The 24,005-nt window shown below is 40.6% G+C and overlaps 1 protein-coding gene across 1 annotated transcript in view; it reads right to left on the bottom strand.

Moving 5' to 3' along the window:
* SCAI (suppressor of cancer cell invasion) overlaps positions 1 to 24,005 on the bottom strand; it is a 143,146-nt gene that overhangs the window by 55,216 nt on the left and 63,925 nt on the right. The window contains exon 3 of the mRNA XM_059410824.1: positions 19,724 to 19,855. Within this exon, the coding sequence (XP_059266807.1) occupies positions 19,724 to 19,855 (132 nt within the window). The remainder of the gene's footprint in view (positions 1 to 19,723; positions 19,856 to 24,005) is intronic.

The raw sequence follows: 24,005 nt of genomic DNA, 5'->3' as shown, positions 1-24,005 counted from the left end.
AAGCTATTTGGAAATTAAGACTTGTGACGGTATAAACTAGAGAGATTTAAAGCATCTGCATTCAGGCTTTCATTCTTTCTTTCTTTCTTTTTTTTTAAGATTTTATTTATTTGACAGAGAGAGACACAGCGAGAGAGGGAACATAAGCAGTGGGGAAGGAAGAGGGAGAAGCAGACTCCCCGCCGAGCAGGAAGCCTGATGTGGGGCTTGATCCCACGACCTGCGGATCATGACCTGAGCCGAAGGCATCTGCCTTCAACTGAGCCACCCAGGCGCCCCTCAGGCTTTCTTTTTTAAAAAGCTGTAATTTTTGGAGCAGAAATTGTTCTGTAAGAGTCCAGGACTTGTTCTTTCCTACTCTATTCCCCACCTCTGTTCATTCTTAGTCTCTTTTGTAGACACTGTCCCATGAGGTTTCTAGCATTCTTTTTCTTCTCCTGGGGTGATCTTACTCGTAGTCACTTACGCACTGATAGCTTCCAAATGTTATCTTCATATTAGAATTTCATTATCTTCACATAAGAACTCAGCACTCTGAAAAACAGTGCTGCTTTAGGGAACGCATCTAGCAGTGGATGTGCAAGTGGTATTACTGGTCTTGATTATTCTATCGTCTCTCTGTAGGTGAACTATACATCCCTGCCCTTAGGTCTGGTAACTCAAACCACACGCCTTAGAGACAAATTCTTCCCTGTTATATGAACATTGGGCCTGGCCTTAAGACTTGCTCTGGCCAATGAAATATAATTGCAAGTTTCCCACACCATGTCCTAGAAGATGACATGAGAGAGACTACGCAGTTCAGCACTTTCACTTCCCTCCAATCTAAGACCAAGATAGGGCTGCTCCTTAGCCTGGAACACAGAGTCAGACCCATTTCATGGAGTTTTAGAACTGCAGACAACTTACAGCTAGCACAGGAGCTAGAAATAATCTCTATTGTAGTGAGGCACTAAAATGTTGGAGCTGTTACAGCAGCCTCATTGAGGAAAAGCCAGTACAGAAATGGATACCAGGAAGAGGCTATTGCCATAACAAATACATAACATATGTAACACTGGCATTGGAACTGAGCAACACAACACTGTCACTGAAGGCTGGAAAAATGATGACGCATACAATACAGAGGCAAAACAGCATCTGCCTGCAATGACTTGGAGAGCAGTTAAAGTGACTGGTGAACATATGGATTTATACAAAGAAGCTGGGAAAAGTATGCTACTAGCCCCGGATGCTGTTAGGGGCACTTCACAAACACGAGAAAGAGATGAACTCAGAAAAGAACTAGCTGCAAGCTGGGCTGAAAAGGAAAAGTGATGACCCACCAGTTCCAGAACTTTCAGGACAGCAAAAACAGTTTCTCATGCGTATGGGTGAAAGATACGAGGGGGAATGATGGCTACAAACACCACTAACAACGGAGTCTCAGCCTCAGGGCAAAACCTTCCTTAGAGCCTAAGAATAAATCTATGAATGTGGCCCCAACGGTATTTTTTCACTGGAACAAGCTGGATCAGGGAGAAGGAAATAAGGATCCAATTGTTTTGCAGAAGCCTCATAAGCTCAAGGTGTCTGTAAAAACCTCTAGAAGAGAAAAAGAGGCAAGTTTCAAAAAACTAGGGCTATGGCTGTTGGTTTGTGAAAGCTACGTGAATCCAATAAAGAGTCAACCAAATCTTGGGAGGGTCATACTGCCCAACACTGGTTGTTTTACAAACGAACAATAACCACCCACTGATTCCAGTGAGGTACTCTTCTTACCCGAGTCTATGACTGCTGGTATTCTAGTGTTTACTGATTGGGCTTTTGGGTTTTTTTTTTTTTAAAGATTTTATTTATTTATTTATTTGAGAAAGAGACCATGAGAGAGAGCATGAGAGAGGAGAAGGTCAGAGGGAGAAGCAGACTCCCCGTGGAGCTGGGAGCCCGATGTGGGAATCGATCCCGAAACTCCGGGATCATGACCTGAGCCGAAGACAGTTGTCCAACCAACTGAGCCACCCAGGCATCCCGGGTTTTTTATGAATAGTTACCAAAAGGTCTGAATTCAATCTCTATGGAAAGTTCTTTTTCTGTCTTTTTAAAGAAATTCATCCATACAATAATATAGCCTTTTAAAAGATTTAAAGTTTCACCTTCCAAATTCAACTGTTTAATATAACCAATATTTCAGATATATATTAACAAATTCTAACTGAATTAAAATTTTTTAAAAGATTTTATTTATTTATTTATTTGTCAGAGAGAGCGAGCGAGCGAGAGTGAGCACAGGCAGACAGAGTGGCAGGCAGAGTCAGAGGGAGAAGTAGGCTCCCTGCGGAGCAAGGAGCCTGATGTGGGACTTGATCCCAGGACGCTGGGATCATGACCTGAGCTGAAGGCAGCTGCTTAACCAACTGAGCCACCCAGGCATCCCCTAACTGAATTAATTTTTTAAAAAGATCTTATTTACTTGACAGAGAGAGAGAGAGAGAAATCACCAGTAGGCAGAGAAGCAGGCTGAGAGCACAGGGAAGCAGGCTCCCTGCTGAGCAGAAAGCCCGATGCCGGACTCGATCTCAGGACCCTATCTCAGGACCCAGAGATCATGACCTGAGCCGAAGGCAGATGCCCAACACGACTGAGCCCCCCAGGCGCCCCTCTGAATTCTTTTTTTTTTTTTTTTAAATCCCGTACAGGAACAACTTGTTAAGCATCTGACTCTTGGTTTCTTCTCAGGTCATGATCTCAGAGTCTTTTTTTTTTAAAGATTTTATTTTATTTATCTGACAGACAGAGATCACAAGTAGGCAGAGAAATAGACAGAGAGAGAGGAGGAAGCAGGCTCCCAGCTGAGCAGAGAGCCTGATGCGGGGCTCAATCCCAGGACCCTGGGATCATGACCTGAGCCGAAGACAGAGGCTTTAACCCACTGAGCCACCCAGGCGCCCCATGATCTCAGGGTCTTAAGACAGAGCCCGCATCAGGCTCCACGCTCAACACAGAGTCTGCTTGAAATTCTTTACCTCCCCCTATCGCTCTGCCGCTCCCCAGTTTGTGCTCTCTCTCCCTCGCACTCTCTCTAATAAATAAATCTTTAAAAAAATTTTTAAAAATCTGAATAATTTGAATAATTTGACAGGACTAGAATTGCAGTCATCAATTTTCCCTTATGCTTGGGTCTCAGCTCTTTGTTCTATTCTACTGGTTTTTCTAGTTCCTCATTAACATTCTGTTAATTACTACAGCTTTACTAAAAAGTGTGGCATCAGGACGCCTGGCTGGCTCAGTGGGTTAAGTGTCTGCCTTTGGCTCAGGTCGTGATCCCAAGATCCTGGAATCGAGTCCCACAGCAGGCTCCTTGCTCAGCAGGGAGCCTGCTTCTCCCTCTGCCTGATGCTCCCCCTGCCTGTGCAAGATCTCTCTCTCTCTCTCTGAGAAACAAATAAATAAAACCTTAAAAAAAAAGTGTGACGTTTCCTCTTTTTTTTAAAGGAATACCTTGGTTATTCTTGGTTCCTTATACTTGCATATGAACATTAAAATCAGCTTATCAAGTTCTACCAAAAAAAATCCTAATGGGTTCTAATGAGACTTGAAAGAATCTAGACATCCATTTGGAGAACTGACATTTTAAAAATAATTTTTAGTGTCAATAGTACCTCTTTCCATTTATGTTGAAAATACGCACTAAATAAATTTTAAAATGTTTTGCATGAAGATCTAATATTATTGGTTCACATTACATGAAGATCTAATATTATTGGTTCACATTATTACAATGTCTCATATTTTTATTGCTTTTGTGAAAGGTATCTTTATTTTTTTAAGTTATGTCTTTTCTTTTTTTTTTTGAAGAGCCCATTTATTTATTTGACAGACAGAGATCACAAGTAGGCAGAGAGGCAGGCGGTGTGGGGGAAGCAGGCCCCCAGCTAAGAGGAGAGCCCGATGCGGGGCTCGATCCCAGGACCCTGGGACCATGACCTGAGCCAAAGGCAGAGGCTTAACCCATTGAGCCACCCAGTGCCCCTTTTTAAAGTTATGTCTTAAAGTTTCCTTTATGCTGGAAGTTTTCAGACATACACAAAAGTAGAAAGCAGTACAATGAATCCCAATATACCTGAGCATTTCTATTTGGGGTTGCCAGACAAAGTGGCTGTGTTTGGGGACTCTATTCTTTTTCATTAATCTACCTGTCTATGCTAATACAACTTCAGTTAAATCAATAACCCTCTGATCACCAGTAGCATTATTTTCAACTAAGCAAAGAAGTGAAGGCTGTACTTCAGAATGACCCTTATAACCCAAATGGCAACTAAAATACCTAAAATAGAGAAAATACTTACGTGTTTCATGGTAAAAGGAGATACTTCTTTTTTTTTTTTTTAGAGAGAGAAGAATGTGCACACTCGTGAGAAAGGGGGTGTGTTTCAGGGGGAAAGGCAGAGAGAGAGAATCTTAAGAAGGCTTCACACCTAGCATGGAACTCAATGCAGGGTTCAATCTCACAACCCTGAGATCATGACCTGAGCTGAAATCAAAATTGGATGCTTAACCCACTGAGCCACCAAAGCACCCCCAAAAGAGAGACTTCTATTTTTTTTTAAAGATTTATTTATTTATTTGACAGAGAGAGTGAGAGAGCACAAGCAGGGGGAACAGTAGAGGGAGAGGGCGAAGCAGACTCCCTGCTGGACAGGGAGCCCCACACGGAGCTTGATCCCAATACCCTAGGATCATGACCTTAGCAGACACTTAACTATCTGAGCCACCCAGGCGCCCCCAAACGAGAGACTTCAAATTCTCTCATTTAACCCAAGTTTAACCTTCAAGTATAAAAGCAATCCTTTGTTTATCTCACTAAGTAAGCTGAATATTCTTGGTAAACTATACTAATCTAATGAAATTTGAGGTAGTATTTGTTGTTCAGTTGTTTGGGGCTGAGAGCGGAGGGATATATATATATACACACATACACAGTATTTGTGTATACAGGCACAGTACTTGTTTTGTCATGTAAACTTCTCTCGCTTACTATATTGTTAACATTTTTCAAGTTTAATATAATCATATGTAGCACAGTGTATAGTACAAATACATATTTGAGATTAGCAGAAAGAGACTCTCCCCCCACACACAAAAGGCTGCTATATATTTTGTCATTTACTTAACAAAGGATACCTAATTCCATGGAAATAAGAAGGCTACAGAGCAGACACAAATACAGCTTATGTTTCTATAGCTTTTCTCCTGCCCTAGTGGGGGATCTTGCTATTGGTGACACCTGCCTTGCAGTTAGGCAAGGTGTCTTTTGAAGATTTTATTTATTTATTTGAGAGAGAGAGAGAGAGCATGAGAGGAGAGAGGTCAGCGGGAGAAGCAGACTCCCTGCTGAGCGAGGAGCCTGATGTAGGACTTGATCCCAGGACTCCAGGATCATGACCTGAGCCAAAGGCAGTTGCTTAACCAACTGAGCCACCCAGGCGCCCCCGCAAGGTGTCTTTTGAAGTCATGGGATAGAAGTAGAAAACCTGGTTATTGCGTATAATTCTATCAAGTGATAAGTATCACGAAGGCCAGAGAAAGTGATGTGTAACATGATCTCCACAACCAAGGAGCTTAAATTCAGTTAGATAGAAGAGACGAACACATATACAGAAAAAGAGGAAAAACAGCACCCAAGTATTAAATTATATAGGACTGAGTGTAGAAAAGAGTATAGAAAAGAGATACACTGGAGGACTTGAGTAGTCAGGGAAAGCTGCTTGAAGAAAGAGAGCTGGATAGGTAAAAGAGAAAGAAGTGACCATCGGACAGAGAGAGAGAAGATAATATGCAAGAGAAACAAAGGCCCAAGTGTGGACAGCTATTGGTGGAAGGCCTCCCTTAGACATCTGGCAGTTACCTGACTGGCAGCTAGGGTGCTGGGTCATGTGTTTCTCATCCAACAGGCTAACTCAGCTGAGGATCCCAAAAGCAGCAAAACAGAGGGCAGTTCTAATATGCATCATTCTTTTTGATTCTTTGCATCATGTCTGAGCTGTTCCATTGGCCAAAGCAATCCCCTTGGCTGAGCACAGACTATGGGAGGGAATGGCTCGTGGGCATGGACACAGGGAAGAGAAGGATTTTTTATAAGCAATCTATCACAGAAATATTGTAATTTTTCCTTTCTTTTTCAATTCTGAAATTAATATAAGCCAATTGGAAAATAAAATGCTACACATTGTAAAAAATACCCTATTGCTACCCCCCCTCAATTCTAGCCCCCCCATATAATCACCATTAAGAATGCATTTTCTAGGGGCACCTGGGTGGCTCAGTGGGTTAAAGCCACTGCCTTCGGGTCAGGTTATGATCTCAGGGTCCTGGGATCGAGCCCGCATTGGGCTCTCTGCTCAGTAGGGAGCCTGCTTCTCTGCCTGCCTCTCTGCCTACCTGTGATCTCTGTCAAATAAATAAATAAAATCTTTAAAAAAATGCATTTTTGATGTACATTTAAGTAAATATATAATGTAAATATATAATGTTCTACAATATACCTTTTATTTGTATGTTTATTTTTACATGTTCTTTAAATTTAAAAATATATCAGCATTTTTTAATGCATACAATTATCTCATTATTCACTGCATATAATGTAGCACACAATAACCAATTTATTTAACCAATCCCTTCCCAACGGACATTTTTATTGCTTCCAGTTATTCCCTGCTACAAAAATGTTGCAATAAACATCTTCATACTATTCTTGAATATTTACGCAATATGAGTAAAAGGTAAATTTCTGTAAGTGGAGTTAATAAGTGAAAGAAGATAAGCATTTCTCTACTGGATGTTAAGACAACGAATAAAAAAAGCAAAAGGACTATGTGAAATTTTCAGGTGCCCATAACAAGAATGAGTTAGTAACTACATTTTTAAATTTGTTTCCTTATCCTTATGAGAAGGAGAAATTCATTCCAGATTACAGAAGTAAGTTAACTATAGATACCAGTTTCCACATTTGTTGTTAAGTTTTCATCTTTTGTTTTTTCAATGTCTCCACGTACCTCTAGTGAGAAAGTGCTAATAAGACATTTTAAAATTGAAGGTACTTCCAGAATCGTTAAGACTCTTTATCATGTGGCTGCTGCTAGGAAGACTGTCTATTACGTAACAGTGTGCAGCGGCAACATTACCTCCACAAGAAATGACAACAACTGGGGGCTTCTTTGTGGATATTGTACAGACTCTGTACGCAAACTTTCAAGGAAGCACGTGCCTGCTTAAGTTACTCTGAGTTTCCCAAACTGACAGATTTAATAAACCTCAGTAATACACATTGTTAACTGAGAAAACAACTAGAATTCAGTGTTTTATTTCATGATGACATATATAGTTTCAGGTGTTCAGCGTAAAAAGCTTTAAGGAAGGGAATTCTGCACCTGGGCTAGACACGAGAAGTCGATCTGAAAGGCTAGAACAGGCTCCTGACAATAATTACTAAGTATCCAAATATTTTCTGATTTATAGCTCTGAACAAAGTTGGCTAAATTCTATACTATTTCCCACAAAAGAATTTAGAATATGTGCCACTACAGTCTAAAAACTTAGCTCTAAAGACAGGAATTTCTTTTTCAATACAGAGTTAAGTTTTTTTTAACTTAGGGTAAGTCCTATGATCACCCTTTCTCTAATGAAACACATCACAGAAGCTAATAAACAAACTGTTATAATTCGATTAGAGTCTAAAACTAACTAAAGTATTTTATAAAGAGTTTTAGACAAATTCCTCTACTATTCAGAGCCTGACTATGGTGTGAAACTCTGAATATATCATTTGGTCATTATTACTGACATTAGAGATGGGAAATTAATGGTCCATAGAATTAAATTAAATGGAATGTGAATTATCCTGCAAGCAAAACGACCTGATATTTCACTTTTTGCAAAGGCAACTATGTTATAAATCGGCTGCTCATACTCTTCTTCCAAAGCTTTAGAGGAAATTGAAAGTATGACAGCTATCTCACTCTTTTTTTAAATCCTAAACTCCATCAACAAAAGTTAGGAGACTACAGGAGGCAGAAGTGCAGTGCGAATGATTAAACTTGGTTCCCCAAGCTGTTTCCAGAGTATGCTGAGATGCCAAAATTTAGAAATGTCTTCTGGGTTTCTATAAATCAAATGCCTTAACTAAACTGAATTAGCTGGGATCGCTGATGCCCACCCACACCTGACATCCCGGTTCAACAGCCACCCTTCCATCCTCTGCATGCCAGTCCTTCCTGGGGCGTGCGGCTGGTCACCACTTCTACCATCTTGTAATTCTCTCTTCTTTCTCTTCTCTTCTACTGGCTTCTCTTTCCTAAGCCTGTCCTTAAATGCTTGGCTTCTCCAGGGCATGCGTATGTACACACACAGACACACACACACACAGACACACACACACACACACACACACACACGGTGGGCATCAAGGAGCTTAAAGTGAGTTGCTTGAGAACTCATGACCAGTAAATTGTTTAGCTGTGATTCAGATCCAAACCTCCTAACCCCTAATCTAATGTTCTCTTCTTTCTACCATAAGGGAAAACCACCTAGATTTTGATTCCACACTAGTAAATTTCTTCTCTGTGAGCTCATTCTGCTCCCCAGGTCATGGGATGCAAGTGACCTCCAACAAAGCTGTGGTCAAGGGCCTGATTCAACTTCTCTGAACAAGGTTTTCAGTCAAGGAGCACAGCGTCCCTTCACATAGTCTGGTGTACACAGAGAGGCCTTTACTACAGGGACACCGTTGTTCTGATCCATGCCTCTGTGTCTATCTGTATACCGGACAAAACTGTGTTTGGGACTTGCCAAATCAGTTGAGCAATTCCTTGTTTTAACACTAACACTTTTTTTTTTTTTTTTTTTTTTTTTTGCCAACTGGTATATCTGGTTTTCAAATATAGGTCTAGGAACGGATCTGTGACTTTGAAGGTGCAGGGGTACCAACAGGTATAGGCTGTTAACACTGAGTGCTTCCTTTAGGGGAGGGTACCTTAATGATACCACAGTATCAAGCCTTTTGTTTACTGAGGAGGGAGCAAAGCTTTTTTTGAATGAGGGTTTGAAAGAAAGTGCCCAAGAGTGCTTGAATAGGCCGAAGGTGGACATCCTATCTATCTTGGTATCCTGTTCCTATCCCTAGCCCCATATCTAGAATGGTGTGGGCACACAGAAGGCACTTAGCAGGGGCACCTGGGTGGTTCAGCTGGTTAAACATCTGCCTTTGGCTCAGGTCATGATCCCAGGGTTCTAGGATTGAGACCCATGTTGGGCTCTCAGCTCAGTGGGGGGTCTGCTTCTCCAGTTGCCTCGGCCTGCCACTCCCCCTGCTTGTGCTCTCTCTCCGCCAAATAAATAAATGAAATATTTTTTTTTTAAAGGAGGCATTTAGCAAATTGTTCCATTCCTAATAATGGTTAGCAAATTTGAACAATTTCAAATAATCACCCCCAGTTTGAATTCAGACATGCCAAGCCAAATAAAGCTATGGAATGGTATCTCTTCCTCCTATGAACCAGCTCCAGGGGAAGTATAAAAATTCTTACATTTAGAAACGGAACTATTCATAAATTTGTTTCTAATGGCACCCTGCTCATAGGAAAAAAAAGACTGTCAAGTTTTAGATGCCATGTCCCCTCCATGGTGTTGCTGCCTTGTCCCACCAAGTGTCCATGACTATTTTGTAGGTATGACAATACCCAAGCTCTACAGACATGAGTTCCTCTGCGAACCAAGGAGAGGAGTACAAGAAGCCAGGGAGTTAACTGCACCAGTCCTACCGTCAAGCATTCGCCTATATCACCTTGGGAGAAGAGGCTACCAGAGCTCCCCTGGTATTCTGGGATCTTAACTCCTATACGGAGGAACCACTTCTCTGAAGTAGCAATTCCCAAATCAGAACCTATCCTATTAACATAAGCTATTGCTTAATACGCCAAAGCTTCAGCCTTCTCATTTATAAACCAAGAAAATAGATGCGAATGAGGGTGTCTGGAGGATTTCGTGAAATCCCTTGTTCTTAAAACATCTTCACTTTTTCTCTTTATGCTCCTCCTGGAAGACCTCAAAAAGTAAACACAAATACTTTCCCCCTTACCGAGCCTTGATCTCACCCACTAGCAACTAAATAAAAAGGTGAAGAAGCCCTATTTCTATTCCTAGCCAGGCAATTAAGGTATTCATAAACAGTAACGTTCCAGATCAGGTTATACTGAACTGTGACGGTCACAGAGAACTATTAGAAATACACTCATCTCTTTTTATTTTTTAAAATCTTGGTATAGCATTTAAATCACTGATTTTCTGGATTCTGGGGAAAGGGCAGCAGCACAGTCTTTAATTTACTCAGATCCATTCAAAAAACAGACAGAACCACTAGTAACAAAACCAAAAACCCACAGACAATATTTTCAGCAAAAATAAGTGTTATGTTACAGGCGAACTATGTCACCCACTAGTTCATATATTGAAGTCCTGGCCCCCAGTACCTCAGAATGTGCCTTTGGAGGCAGGGCCTTTAAAGAAGTATAGTAATTAAACTAAAACAAGGCCTTTTGGGGGGGCACTAATACAATCTTTATCAAGAGGAGATGGGGACACACAGAGAGACATGCACAGAAGGGTGGCCATATGAGAAAGAAAACAGCCATCTGCAAGCTGAAAAGAGAGGCCTGGGAAGGAACCAGCCCTGCAGCACCTTGCTCCTGGACTTCTAAGCTCCAGAACTGTGCAACAATTTCTGCTGTTTAAGCCACCCCATCAGTGGTATTTCATTACGATAGTCCTAGCAAACTACACAGTGGGTAACAAAGTATCTCTCAAATTCCCAAACACAGGTGGGTCCAAGAGACCTGCAGGCCACTGGCATCTGTACGGGAAGAGAAAGAAGAAACAAATGCGACGTCTGATGGACCTGTGAAGAAGAGAGTCCCCCACCCCCACAAATGCCCGTATGTATCATATGTATTCACCAGAAAGCACAGCAGACCATCCCGAGAACGAAAGCTGAAAGTGGGAGGTATTTTGTCTGAGCCAATAGCCATCTATGGGTACGAAGTCCTCGAAAAGTGGCCCATCTGAACTGAAATGTACGTAATTAAGAATATGTGTAAGAATATTCAGTGTACTTCAAAGACTAAGTGTGAGAAATAAAGGAGATAAAAGATCTCAATAATTTTTCTATATTGATGACATGTAGAAATAAAGTGTTTCAGATATACTAGATAAAACGAAATACATTACTAACCTTCATTTCACTTCTTTTTTATTTACATTTTTAAGATCCGGCTACTAGAACATTTAAAATCACCTTTGTGGCTCATATTAAATTCTTATTAGTCAATGCTTCTCTAGATCACATGATCAAGATACCTGCTGTGCTCTGGTGGCCGTGGACCTCAAATGTGTGTGCAGTTCTTTCGAATGGTAAGCCACAGAAGACAAAAGCATTCATCACGGGCTTGTACAGGTAGTTTAAGTATTATCTCTGAAATCACATATGCTTTACTATTACCAGAACTCGCCTCTAGGAAAATAGTGGTTTTTTTGAGGATAGAAGAGAAGGAAGAGGGAGCAGCAGAAAAAGAGGGAAGAAAGGGGAAGGAGGAGGCGGGGTAGGAAGGGGCCAAGGGAGCGAACCCTTACTTTCCCAGTTAACCCTTTCCTGTGTAGGGGATTTCTTCTTTAACTTAAATACTGGGAGCATATTTAATCAAAATAATCTCTACAGTTATTTTTATTTAACACCATTACACTTCTCTTTGGTGTACTTTTCTGTCAATATATATATTTATATTTATGGCCTCCAATGCTTATTTTGGCCAAGTGTATCTGCTTCTCTGGAGTCAAATAATCAGTGATTCGGAGGCCTCTGTTGTCTCAAAGCCCCAAAAGTCATGGATCTCACTGGTAGACACAGCTGTGTATCTCTAACACATGTCTCAAGATGCTGCCTTATATAATCCCAGCAAGGACTCCATTCTGCTCTAGCAGTCTTAGTCACCATGGTAACTGGAACCCTGCAAGCACTTGGGCTTTTGATCATTTTCTGACAGTATTCAAAGATATTTCCAACATTATTCTCACTTCATTACTACTGTAACTACATGCAAGAGCTATTAAAAGAAAAACACCATTCATTTCATCCATTTCTCACTGTCTTGGACTATGTTTTCTGACACAGTGAGTGGAAAGAACTTATTTATTATGCACATAATATAAGGAGATATTTTCAGTCAAGAAAAACACTTCATTAAGATATTCACATCTAGGAGAATCAAAAGGCTCTGACAAGTTAGATGAAAGACTTAATATAAGGTGGAAAGACACATCTTCAAGAGTAAAAAGGGAATTTATTATACCCAAGGAAGATATTACATAGAAACTCTGAAGCCTTTCACACACTGAAATGCACATTTTTGGTCTGCTCATAAGGAGTTTAAGTCCAAGTGAGGGGGGCACAAGGGGGCTGCTGAGGTGCTACGTGTTCTCTTTCTTCATCCAAGTATAAACAACACAGATGTGCCCTGTTTGTACAAAACACACTATACACATGATAATATGTGTACTTGTCTGAAAGTATATGACACTGCACTGTAAGTTTAATAACTACTTCGTGAACTCAAGAAAAATAGTTGGGGCACCAGGGTCGCTGAGTTGGTTAAGTGTCTGAGTCTTGATTTCGGCTCAGGTCATGATCTCAGGGTCATCGGATCAAGTCCCAAGTTGGGCTCTGTGCTGCAAGTGAGGCCTACTTGGGATTCTCTCACTCCCTCTACCCTTCCTCCTCCCCCTCCACAACGGCCCCCCAAAGGAAAAATGAGTGAAAACACAAAAGCAAGCTAGCCAGAAGATAAGCACTAATAGTGAAAGGAATGTCAGGAATGAAGGGCACCATGTTAAAGGCCACACTACTCCAGCTGAGTCCCCACTGTCCCCAAATCCCAGAGCTGGCCCAGACCACCCCAATATATTTTTATTCTCTATAAACATTGTGATCCTGTTTTCTATTCAGACCAACACAACCAGAAGAAGGGAAAACACCAAAAAACCTTTCTTTTCATTTTTACCAAAGAAATCTCTATTTTATTTTATTTTATTTTTTTAAAGATTTTATTTATTTATTTGACAGAAATCACAAGTAGACAGAGAGGCAGGCAGAGAGAGAGAGGGAAGCAGGTTCCCTGCTGAGCAGAGAGCCGATGTGGGACTTGATCCCAGGACCCTGAGATCATGACCTGAGCCGAAGGCAGCGGCTTAACCCACTGAGCCACCCAGGTGCCCAGAAATCTCTATTTTAAAAGAAATGCACAGGGGCGCCTGGGTGGAGACTGCTTCCTCCTCTCTCTCTCTGCCTATCTCTCTGCCTACTTGTGATCTCTCTCTCTGTGAAATAAATAAAATCTTAAAAAAAAAAAAGAAATGCACAAAAACTATATTAACTCTTGAAAGTAGAGAGGTGTTTAATTCATGTAACTCAAAGAACTTCTTTGGAGAGGGAACAGGAGAGCGGTGTGGACAAGAATGCCATATAACCCACAACCCAACACTCTAGGGAACTCTAACATGACCTACAGAACTGATAAACAGAGGGAGGTCTTCAACCAAGATCTAATACTGAATAAAGCACTTTCCTTTATAGAAACAAGCACAAAAAATACACACCCTACATGTGCCAGACACTTTGAGAAAACCAGCCCCCAAATATATCTGGTCGTCATTTAGGGACTGAACTGAGCACTAAGAGCAAAGAGTCCCCTCTAAGAGTTAGTATGGTAAATGGACATCGATGAAATATAAAATTTTTTATAAACTGAGATCATGAAGTTTTTACAATTTGCACTTTTTCATTTAACTATATATCATTTAACCATATACCATATAACTCTCATTTACATATCCACCAAAATATTTTTAATAGATCTATATTATTCCATATTTGGGTATGTATATAAAATAGATTTTCTTAAAAAATGAAAAGAAAATGGAAGACAGTCTGAGTACTAATCTCTCAGAGAACTATAGACCTGTGCCACCACTAGTTACATCCCTCTCAAACAGCAACCCAAAAAGCATTCAGATAATATGTACTCTTTACTCACCATTTTTATACTAGAAATAATTAAGGCTGTTTAAAATAAAAAGAGCCCTGCATGCCCTGATGACTTTGCTTACCCATTCTTCTTGGCCAAAATTTAGCATTATTAGTTGTTTTTTAAATTTTTTTATTTTTAAAGATTTTATTTATTTGACAGAGAGAGTGAGAGCAAGAACACAAGCAGGGGCAGTGGGAGAGGGAGAAGCAGGCTTCCCACTGAGCAGGGAGCCTGATGTGGCACTCGATTCCAGGACCCTGGGATCATGACCTGAGTCGAAGGCAGACGCTTAATAACTGAGCCACCCAGGAGTCCTAGCCTTATTAGTATTGTCAAATTTTATTTTATTATTTTATTTTTTTTTAAGATTTTATTTATTTGACAGAGAGATCACAAGCAGGCAGAGAGGCAGACAGAGAGAGAGGAAAAAGCAGGCTCCCTGCTGAGCAGAGAGCCCGATGCGGGGCTCGATCCCAGGACCCTGAGATCATGACCTGAGCCGAAGGCAGTGGCTTAACCCACTGAGCCACCCAGGCACCCCAGTATTGTCAAATTTTAAATAGCACTTAAGGAAACTACTATTCCACATCTGGGAGGCAATCAACGTATCAGTATAGAAAATACTGCTTTTAGGTAGCAATTTATGATAGCTGCAAGTTACAAATATACACTGACAAAATTCTCACTTAACAAATGAAGAAGGGAGATTTCAAACTGGTGGGACCTGTGTCTTCATGTACTGAATATTTTAGAGAACAAGAGTCAAAAGGATTAAATCTTGAACCTGTTATAGTTTCAAGTGCTCAAGAACTAAACTGAAATAGGCATCACTGGCATATTATAATAAATTTCCCCAACAGTGAATAAACAGTCCTAAAGGTTAGAGATCACACAACATTCTCCATGAATTAGGGTTTCCTACCATTCCCACAGATAAATTTTACTCTGCAGTTACTTTAAAACTAAATAAAATTTTAAAAATCAAAATAAAATCAGTGTGATCAGGGACGCCTGGGTAGCTCAGTGGGTTCTTCAGCTAAGGTCATGATCTCAAGGTCCTGGGATCGAGCCCCTTATCGGGCTCTCTGCTCAGTCGGGAGCCTGCTTCCCCCTCTCTCTCTGCTTGCCTCTCTGCCTACTTGTGATCTCTGTCTGTCAAATAAATAAATAAAATCCTTTAAAAAAAAGATCAGTGTGATCATTAAAATGGCACTTAAAAAAAAGACCAAAATGAGACCCATTTGAGCTGGTAAAATATATTTGCACAACTGAAACAACATTTCAAAAACAGAGTGAAATAAAACAATTTAATTCTAGTTAGCAGCTGTTTTTTTTTTTTAATATTTATTTATTTATTTGAGAGAGAGCACATGTATGTGAGCAGGGGGAGGAGTGAGTAGGGGGGGCAGAATCTCAAGCAGACTCTTGTTGAGTGTGAAGCCTGATGCAGGGCTCAATGTCATGACCCCAGAATCATGACCTGAGCCAAAAGCAAGAGTTGGGACACTCAATCGAGCCATGCAGGCACTCCTAGTTAGCAGGGGTTTTGGATACAATATATGCTGTTCTCATGTGGCCTAAAGATAAAGATGTACTTAAAAATGATTTATAAACTGTATGGTGCTATGTGGAATGTATGTGTTACTGTTACTGTTGTAGTAGTTACAGAATAATGCTAACCAGGCAGAAAGTCTCTAGCAGGAGATTACCTGAGCTTTATGATTCATTTATGACTCAGAATCAGATTAGGAAAATAATTCCTTTATAAGAAGGGAAATGCCAGGGCACCTGGATGACTCAGTGGGTTGGACCTCTGCCTTCGGCTAGGGTCATGGTCCCAGGGTCCTCGGATCGAGCCCCAAGTCGGGCTTTCTGCTCATCAGGGAGCCTGTTTCTCCCTCTCTCTCTGTCTCCTCTCTGCCTACTTCTGCCTACTTGTGATTTTTATGTCAAATAAATAAATTAAAAAAAAAAAAAGAAGAAGGAAAATGACATTGCTAAATCCAATATGCTTCTCAGACATATTGAGTGAAAACATACTCACACTCCTACTATACTCATTCTTATATTCAAATAAGAATATACAGAGAACTAGTAAACTTTGGGTCAAATATGTAATACCTAGTTTTTGAAAAGCAGTATAGCAAAAAAGTACTGATATGAAATTACAAGAAGAAATATGTCTTGTAAATAGTAAATGAATAATAAAAGAAATAAAATGTGATATTTAGTGGACAAATTTCAGAGACATTTTCTGAAAGTGATGAAGAAAAGAACAGAGATGAAAATCGAGTGACTAGATTGTTGCAGAGAATTTGGGCTGAATATTCAATGTAAGCAATACAAGAATATAAACAAGAAGGGAGAACAAGGAACAAGAAAGAAAAATACGAAAGAAATGCAATATTCAACTGAAAAAAATGTTTTCTGATTTAAAAAAATGTCTAAGACCTCACAGCATATGTAAAAATTAACTAAAAATGGTCCACAGATCTAAATAGGAGAGCGAGCAGCGTAAAAGAAGAAAACAGGAGTAAATCTTGATGACTTCAGGTTAGGCAATGATTTCTTAGACAAAGCACTAAAAGTACAACCAATGAACAAGAAGAATAACAAGCGGGACTTTACTAAAATAAAAGCTTCTCTGCTTCAAACGACACCATCAAGAAAGTGGAGAGACAGCCCACTGAATGGAAAAATACACATTTGCGAATCATTACAACTCAAGAAGGACTTATATCCAGAACAACTATAACTTAAGAGGATAAATAACCTGGGACGCCTGGGTGGCGCAGTTGGTTAGGCAGCTGCCTTTGGCTCGGGTCATGGTCCCAGCGTCCTGGGATCAAGTCCCACATCGGGCTCCTTGCTCAGCAGGGAGCCTGCTTCTCCCTCTGCCTCTGCCTGCCATTCTGTTTGCCTGTGCTCGCTCTCTCCCCCTCTCTCTCTCTGATAAATAAATAAAATCTTAAAAAAAAAAAAAAAAGAGGATAAATAACCCAATTGGAAGAATGATCAAAGGATTAGAATAGACATTTGGCTGGGTGCCTGGGCGGATCTATCTGTTAAGTATTTGACTCTTGATTTTGGCTCAGGTCATGATCTCAGGGTTATGAGATGGAGCCCCACGTCAGGCTCCAGGCTGGGTGTAGGGGCTGCTTGAGATTCTCTCTATCTCTCCCTCTGGCCCTCCTTCCCCATAAGGGGAAAAAAAAAAAAAAAAAAGACATTTGGTTAATACATACATGAAAAGATGCCCAACATCATTAGTCACTTGGGAAATACAACAAAACCACAATGAGATACCACCTCAAAAGACCCACAAGAATGACTTTCATCCAAAGGACAGACAATAGGAGTGCCTGGCTGGCTCAGTCAGTGGAACATATGACTCTCAGTCTCATGGTTTTAAGTTCAAGCCCCACGATGGGTGTAGAGATCAATTAAAAATAAAATCTTGGGGTGCCTGGGTGGCTCAGCGGTTGAGCCACTGCCTTCGGCTCAGGTCATGATCTCAGGGTCCTGGGATCGAGTCCCACATCAGGCTCTCTGCTCAGCAGGGAGCCTGCTTCCCTCTCACTCTCTCTTCCTGCCTCTCTGCCTACTTGTGATTTCTGTCAAATAAATAAATAAAATCTTTAAAAAAGAAAAAATTCTTGAGGGCACCTGGGTGGCTCAGTGAGTTAAGCTTCTGCCTTTAGTTCAGGTCATGATCTCAGGGTTCTGGGATGGAGCCCCACATTGGGCTCTCTGCTCAGCGGAGAGCCTGCTTCCCCCTCTCTCTCTGCCTGCCTCTCTGCCTACTTGTGATCTCTGTCAAATAAATAAATAAAATCTTTAAAAATAATATAAAATAAAATAAAATCTTAGGGTGCCTGCATGGCTCAGTTGGTTAAGCATCCGACTCCGGATCTCAGCTCATCTTGATCTCAGGGTCATGAGTTTAAGCCTTGCATTGGGCTCTATGTCAGGCATGGAGCCTACTTAAAATAAAAAATAAAATAAAATAAAAAATCTTAAGGGGGCACCTGGCTGGCTCAGTTGGAAGAGCCTGTGACTTGATCTCGAGGTCATGAGTTAGAGCCCCAAAGTGGATGTTGAGATTACTTAAATTAAAAAAAAAAATGGGGGCACCTGGGTGTCTCAGTGGGTTAAAGCCTCTGCTTTCAGCTCAGGTCATGATCCCAAGGTCCTGGGATCAAGCCCCAAGTAGGGCTCTCTGCTCAGCAGGGAGCCTGCTTCCCTTCCTCTCTCTCTGCCTACCTCTCTGCCTACTTGTGATCTCCGTCTGTCAAGTAAGAAAATAAAATCTTAAAAAAAAAAAAGATGCAATTAATCTGACTGTTAGCAAAAGCAAAAGCGGATCTCAAAGATTCTTTTATAGCACAAAATAGGAAGCAGCAGAGTGTAGGAGTGAACACTGTCTTGGGAATCCTTCATTAACAAATGTTTATAAAGCATCTGCTGTGGGCCAGACCCTGGCTTACTTACTAGAGAAATTGTGACAGACAGGGTCTTGCTCTCAGGAACATTTAATTTTAGGTAGGAAGACATTATAAAGCAAATCAATAAGACTGCTCAAGATAGTGATGAGTTTATTAAAAAAAAAAAAAAAATTAGGGGCACCTAAGTGACTCGTTGGTTAAGCATCTGCCTTCCACTCGGGTCACGACCCCAGAGTCCTAGCATTGAGCCCCAGGTTGGGCTCCCTGCTCAGTGGGGAGTCTGCTTCTCCCTCTCCCTCTATACAGCGCCCCTGCTGATGCTCTCTCTCTTGCTCTCTCTCTCTCAAAATACAATCTAAAAATAAATTAAATGAATATAGGGATAAAGTGATTGAAAGAGTAGGGTTTTTTTAAAAAGATTTTATTTATTTATTTGACAGACAGAGATCACAAGTAGGCAGAGAGGCAGGCAGAGAGAGAGGGGGAAGCAGGCTCCGTGCTGAGCAGAGAGCCCGATGTGGGGCTCGATCCCAGGACCCTGAGATCATGACCTGAGCTGAAGGCAGAGGCTTAACCCAGTAAGCCACCCAGATGCCCCAGAAGTGTAGCTTTAGATAGTGGTCAGGGAGGATTCATTTGGTGATCCTGTAATTATCTTTATAACTGTAAATGTCTTCTTAAAAGATATATTAACGTCAATACCCCAGTGTGTAAAATCAGATGTACATCAGGAATGATGTGGAACAATGTACATAAAACCATTTAACAAAATAATTATTCTCAACTTGAATAAAACAATAGAAATTCTCCTTTCTCCTATTTTTTTTCATCCGAGAATGAAGTGTGTCACAGAAAAAAGTGTGATAACCTCTAATACACGTATTTATAGAATAGTCTAGGGGCGCCTGGGTGGCTCAGTGGGTTAAAGCCTCTGCCTTCGGCTCAGGTCATGATCCCAGGGTCCTGGGATCGAGCCCCACATCGGGATCTCTGCTTAGCAGGGAGCCTGCTTCCTCTGCCTACTTGTGATCCCTGTCAAATAAATAAATAAAATCTTAAAAAAAAAAAAGAACAGTCTACCCATAACTTTCAGAAACTTACCACATACCAGCCATGAGAAAAAATACAGAACTAGAGAAAAGTTTAAGGCATCAAGAGTCCACTAACCTTAATCCATTGAACAGTTGCTTAGACTTATCCAGAAGGTAACAAAAATCTGTAACTGTTTTCCTCTCTCCCTGTGGGATATCATCTTCAGCACCTCCAGAGGACATGATTTCTTTAAGCGCAAATTCAGTCCTGTAAGAAAACATCCGTCCATTTATCCAGTATGTAAAAATAAAAAGAGAAACATATCTTAGTTATATTATCTGAGCATTTTTTTCAAGATGCATATAGGATTCTTCTGATCACAGTCAAATCATCCAAATAACATAAGTACAAGATGGTGTGGGAAAACAGACAAGCTCATATTGATAGTAGGAATGAAAACTGGTACATCCATATTGGAAAGTAAATTTTTGTTAATATTCGTTCACCCAATAAGCATTAACTGGATGCCTATTATGTTCCAAGTCCTCCTCTATATGGTTAAGAAACAAAATGTTGATCCTTCCGATCTATTTATCTTTTGGATCCATTCTGTAAATCCATCCTAGAAAATGATCGACAAATGTAAAACACTTTATCTATAATTTTTATCTATAATTTTCAGTATCATAATATTTAAAAACTGGTAACAACCTAAAAGAACCAAAGAGGGCAATTATTAAGTGTTTCACAGTGTTTCACAGGGCCCCTGGGTGGCTCATTCGGTTAAGTGTCCCAGCTCTTGGTTTCAGTTCAGGTCATGGTCTCATGGCCGAGACAGAGCGCCATGTCAGCCTCTGTGCTCTGCATGCAGTCTGCCTGAGGTTCTCTCCCTCTCCTGCTTGTGTGCTCCCTCTCTCTCAAATAAGTGAAATATTTTTTTAAAAGTGCTTCACACAAGTTAGTGGACTCTTGATGGGTGGCTCAGTGGGTTAAGCCTCTGCCTTCAATCCAGGGTCCTGGGATCGAGCCCCGCATCAGGCTCTCTGCTGAGCAGAGAGCCTGCTTCCCCCTCTCTCTGCCTGCCTCTCCACCTACTTGTGATCTTTGTCTGTCAAATAAATAAATAAAATCTTCCAAAAAAAAAAAAAAAAGTGCTTCACACAATGCTAACAACAGCACTATATCCTGTCACTAACTTAAAATTATATTTAAGATAAGGTGAGAACATGCCAGTGTAACATACTACTCAGTGTAAAAAGGGTATAGAAACCACACACATACACACATACACATTAAAGATACATTTTGTTAAATCTAAGCTATCTTCATATGTAATCAATCCTGGTAATCAAGCCATTTGAGAAAACAGCAAGTTGCTGGACAGTATGGGTAGTATGAACCTATACTAAATAAAAATATTCATTTGTGTTTACATATGGACAGAAACACCCAGAACAACATACAGAAATCTGGCCCTAATGCAGGGTGAAAATACAGGCAGAACAGACAAGAGCCAGAGACCAGAGATGAGAGTCAGGGTGTGGTGTAGTTATTTTGGTAAATATTTTTCTCTCCAACATTTTCTTGAACAGGCAATTGTGGCTACAGGGCAGGAAGATTGTCAGGAAGCCTAAAAATGTCCAGGGGCTGCAGAGAACAAGTGGGTGCCGTGGAGCCGGGGGTGGGGGTGACTTGCATGCATGGTACTGCGTGGACTCTGCATGTGCACATGCTCCCTCTTCTCACCAATGCTTTCTGCGCTTGGTGGGGTAGGAGGTTTTAACAGAGGGAAACAGACCTGAAAGGGCTGGGCCTTGGAAGGGTTTCACAGTGTAATGACCCTGGGTAAGTCTTCCCTCCCAACCCAATGCCCACCTTCATTCTCTAAATCGAGCAGGAGAGGCACAAACTAGGCCCAAAGCTGCCTGTAGCCTTCTTCACCTCACCTCAAATACCTTGTGAGCCAGGGTGACTCACATCCCCAGGACGTGGGAGAAAAACAGAAAACAAAAGCTTAAAAATAAGTAAACTTAGGCACTTGGCTGGCTCAGTCAATCTCAGGGTTGTAAGTTCGAGAGAGTTCGCCTGCTCTGGTGCCTGAGCAGGGGAGTAGAAGGGGAGGGGGAGGGGCAGAGGAAGAGAGAGAAGATGACCCCACCCCCAGTCAGGAAGCACGGTGCAGGAAGCACGATGAGGGGCTCAAACCCAGGACGGTGAGATCATGACTTGCGCTGAAATCCAGAGTTAGCCACCCAACTGACTGGGCCAACCAGGGGCCTCTGAACAAATTCCACTTTTATATAACATCACAATTTTACATGTTATTGCTTTTGCCTATTTTGTTCACCTGGTAAATTTATTTATTTATTTATTTTCACCTGGTAAATTTCTATTCATAGTTCAAGACATGCAAATGACACCTTTTCAGTAAAACCTTTCTTGAAAATCTAATGACAGTAGAGGCTTCTTCAGTGACTCCATTAGAAATCATATCTAGAGGGACGCCTGGATGGCTGAGTCAGTTGGGCGTCTGCCTTCAGCTCACATCATGAATCTGGAGCCCCAGGATCAAGCACTGCATTGCGTTCCCTGCTCAGCAGGGAGCCTGCTTCTCCCACTGCCCCTCACCCACTCATTCTCTCTCCCAAATAAATAAAGAAAATCTTAAAGAAATCATACATATAATTACACACATTATACACATTATATGTATAATATACATTTGATGTATATTGTACAGTATACATATCCACAATTATACATATTATATGTGTAATTGGTTGATTATACATACGTATAATCAAACTGTTATACATACAATCAAACAATTATTTGTTTAAAAAAGTATGACTCATCCTTTAGATCTATACTGTCCAAAACTAGTGATTAGCCACATGTGGTTACTTTGCATATGAAACATTGGCACTCTACACTGAGATGTGCTGGGGTGCCTGGGTGGCTCAGAAGGTTAAGCCTCTGCCTTGGGCTTGGGTCATGATCTCAGGGTCCTGGGATCGAGCCCTGCATTGGGCTCTCTGCTCAGCGGGGAGCCTGTTTCCTCCTCTCTCTCTGCCTGACTCTCTGCCTACTTGTGATCTCTCTCTCTGTGTCAAATAAATAAATAAAATCTTTAAATTGAGATGTATTGGGTGCCTTGGTGGCTCAAGTCATGATCCCAGCGTCCTGGGATCAAGTTCCGCATCAGGTTCCCTGCTCAGCGGGAAGCCTGCTTCTCCCTCTCCCACTTCCACTGCTTGTGTTCCCTCTCTCACTGTGTCTGTCTCTGTCAAATAAAAAAATAAAATCTCTTATAATAAATAAATTGAGATATGTTGTAAATGTAAAATACAACAAATTTAGCAGACTTATTATGAAAAAAGGATGTAAAAATCTCATTAATAATTTTTATATTGCTACATGTTGAAATAATATTTTGGTATTTTAGTTAAATAAAATATATTATTAAAATTAATTTCATCTGTTTCTTCTTCTTAATGTGTCTAGGAGAAAACTTAAAATCATACATGACTCAATTATATTTCTTTTTCTTTTAAGATTTTATTTATTTATTTGACAGAGACAGCAAGAGAGGGAACAAAGCAGGGGGAGTGGGAGAATGAGGCTCCCTGCCAGGCAGGGAGCCTGATGTGGGGCTCGATCCCAGGATCCTGGGATCATGACCAGAGCTGAAGGCAGCCGCTTAACCAACTGAGCCACCCAGGCGCCCCAGAACAAATAATTATTAAGTAAAACTTTAAAAAGTATCTATCTTTAACAACTGTACCAAGTAATATTAAAAAAAACCTCAGAATAAATGTAATGCAGATATACAAGACGAATCACAGAAAGCTATAAAACCCTCAGAGCTTGAAAGTTAAAGACTTACAGAAAATTAAGAATATGCCGTATTTTATACTAGAAGCCTCAAAATTATAAAGACATTAAGATTCCCTAAATTCGTCTATAGATCAATGCAATAAAATCAAAGTATTGATAGATTTGTTTGTGGTAATGGACATACTGATTCTATCACCTACACAGAAATGTAAAGAGCCAATAGCAGGCAAAATAATCCTGAAGAAGAAAATAGAAGAACTGATGCCACTGGATGATACTAAAATAATATTTTGGTATTTTAGTTAAATAAAATATATTATTAAAATTAATTTCATCTGTTAATTTCAAGACTTTTGAAAAGTACCAGGACTGAAGACTGTGGAATGGGCACAAGGAGAGAAAAATTGAAGAATACAACGGAATAGAGTTGAAGGACAACCCAAATGTAAATGCTCACTTGATTTATGACACACAACACACAACAGTGGCACTCTAAAACAATGAGAAAAAATCATTTTACCAAAAAAAAAGAAAGAAAGAAAGAAAAAGAACCAGTACTGGGTCAACTAGATAGCTAAGT

Source organism: Mustela nigripes, chromosome 9, assembly GCF_022355385.1.
Source record: "Mustela nigripes isolate SB6536 chromosome 9, MUSNIG.SB6536, whole genome shotgun sequence".
In the NCBI taxonomy this organism is placed as follows: Eukaryota; Metazoa; Chordata; class Mammalia; order Carnivora; family Mustelidae; genus Mustela; species Mustela nigripes.
This window is presented reverse-complemented; position numbering and strand designations above follow the sequence as displayed.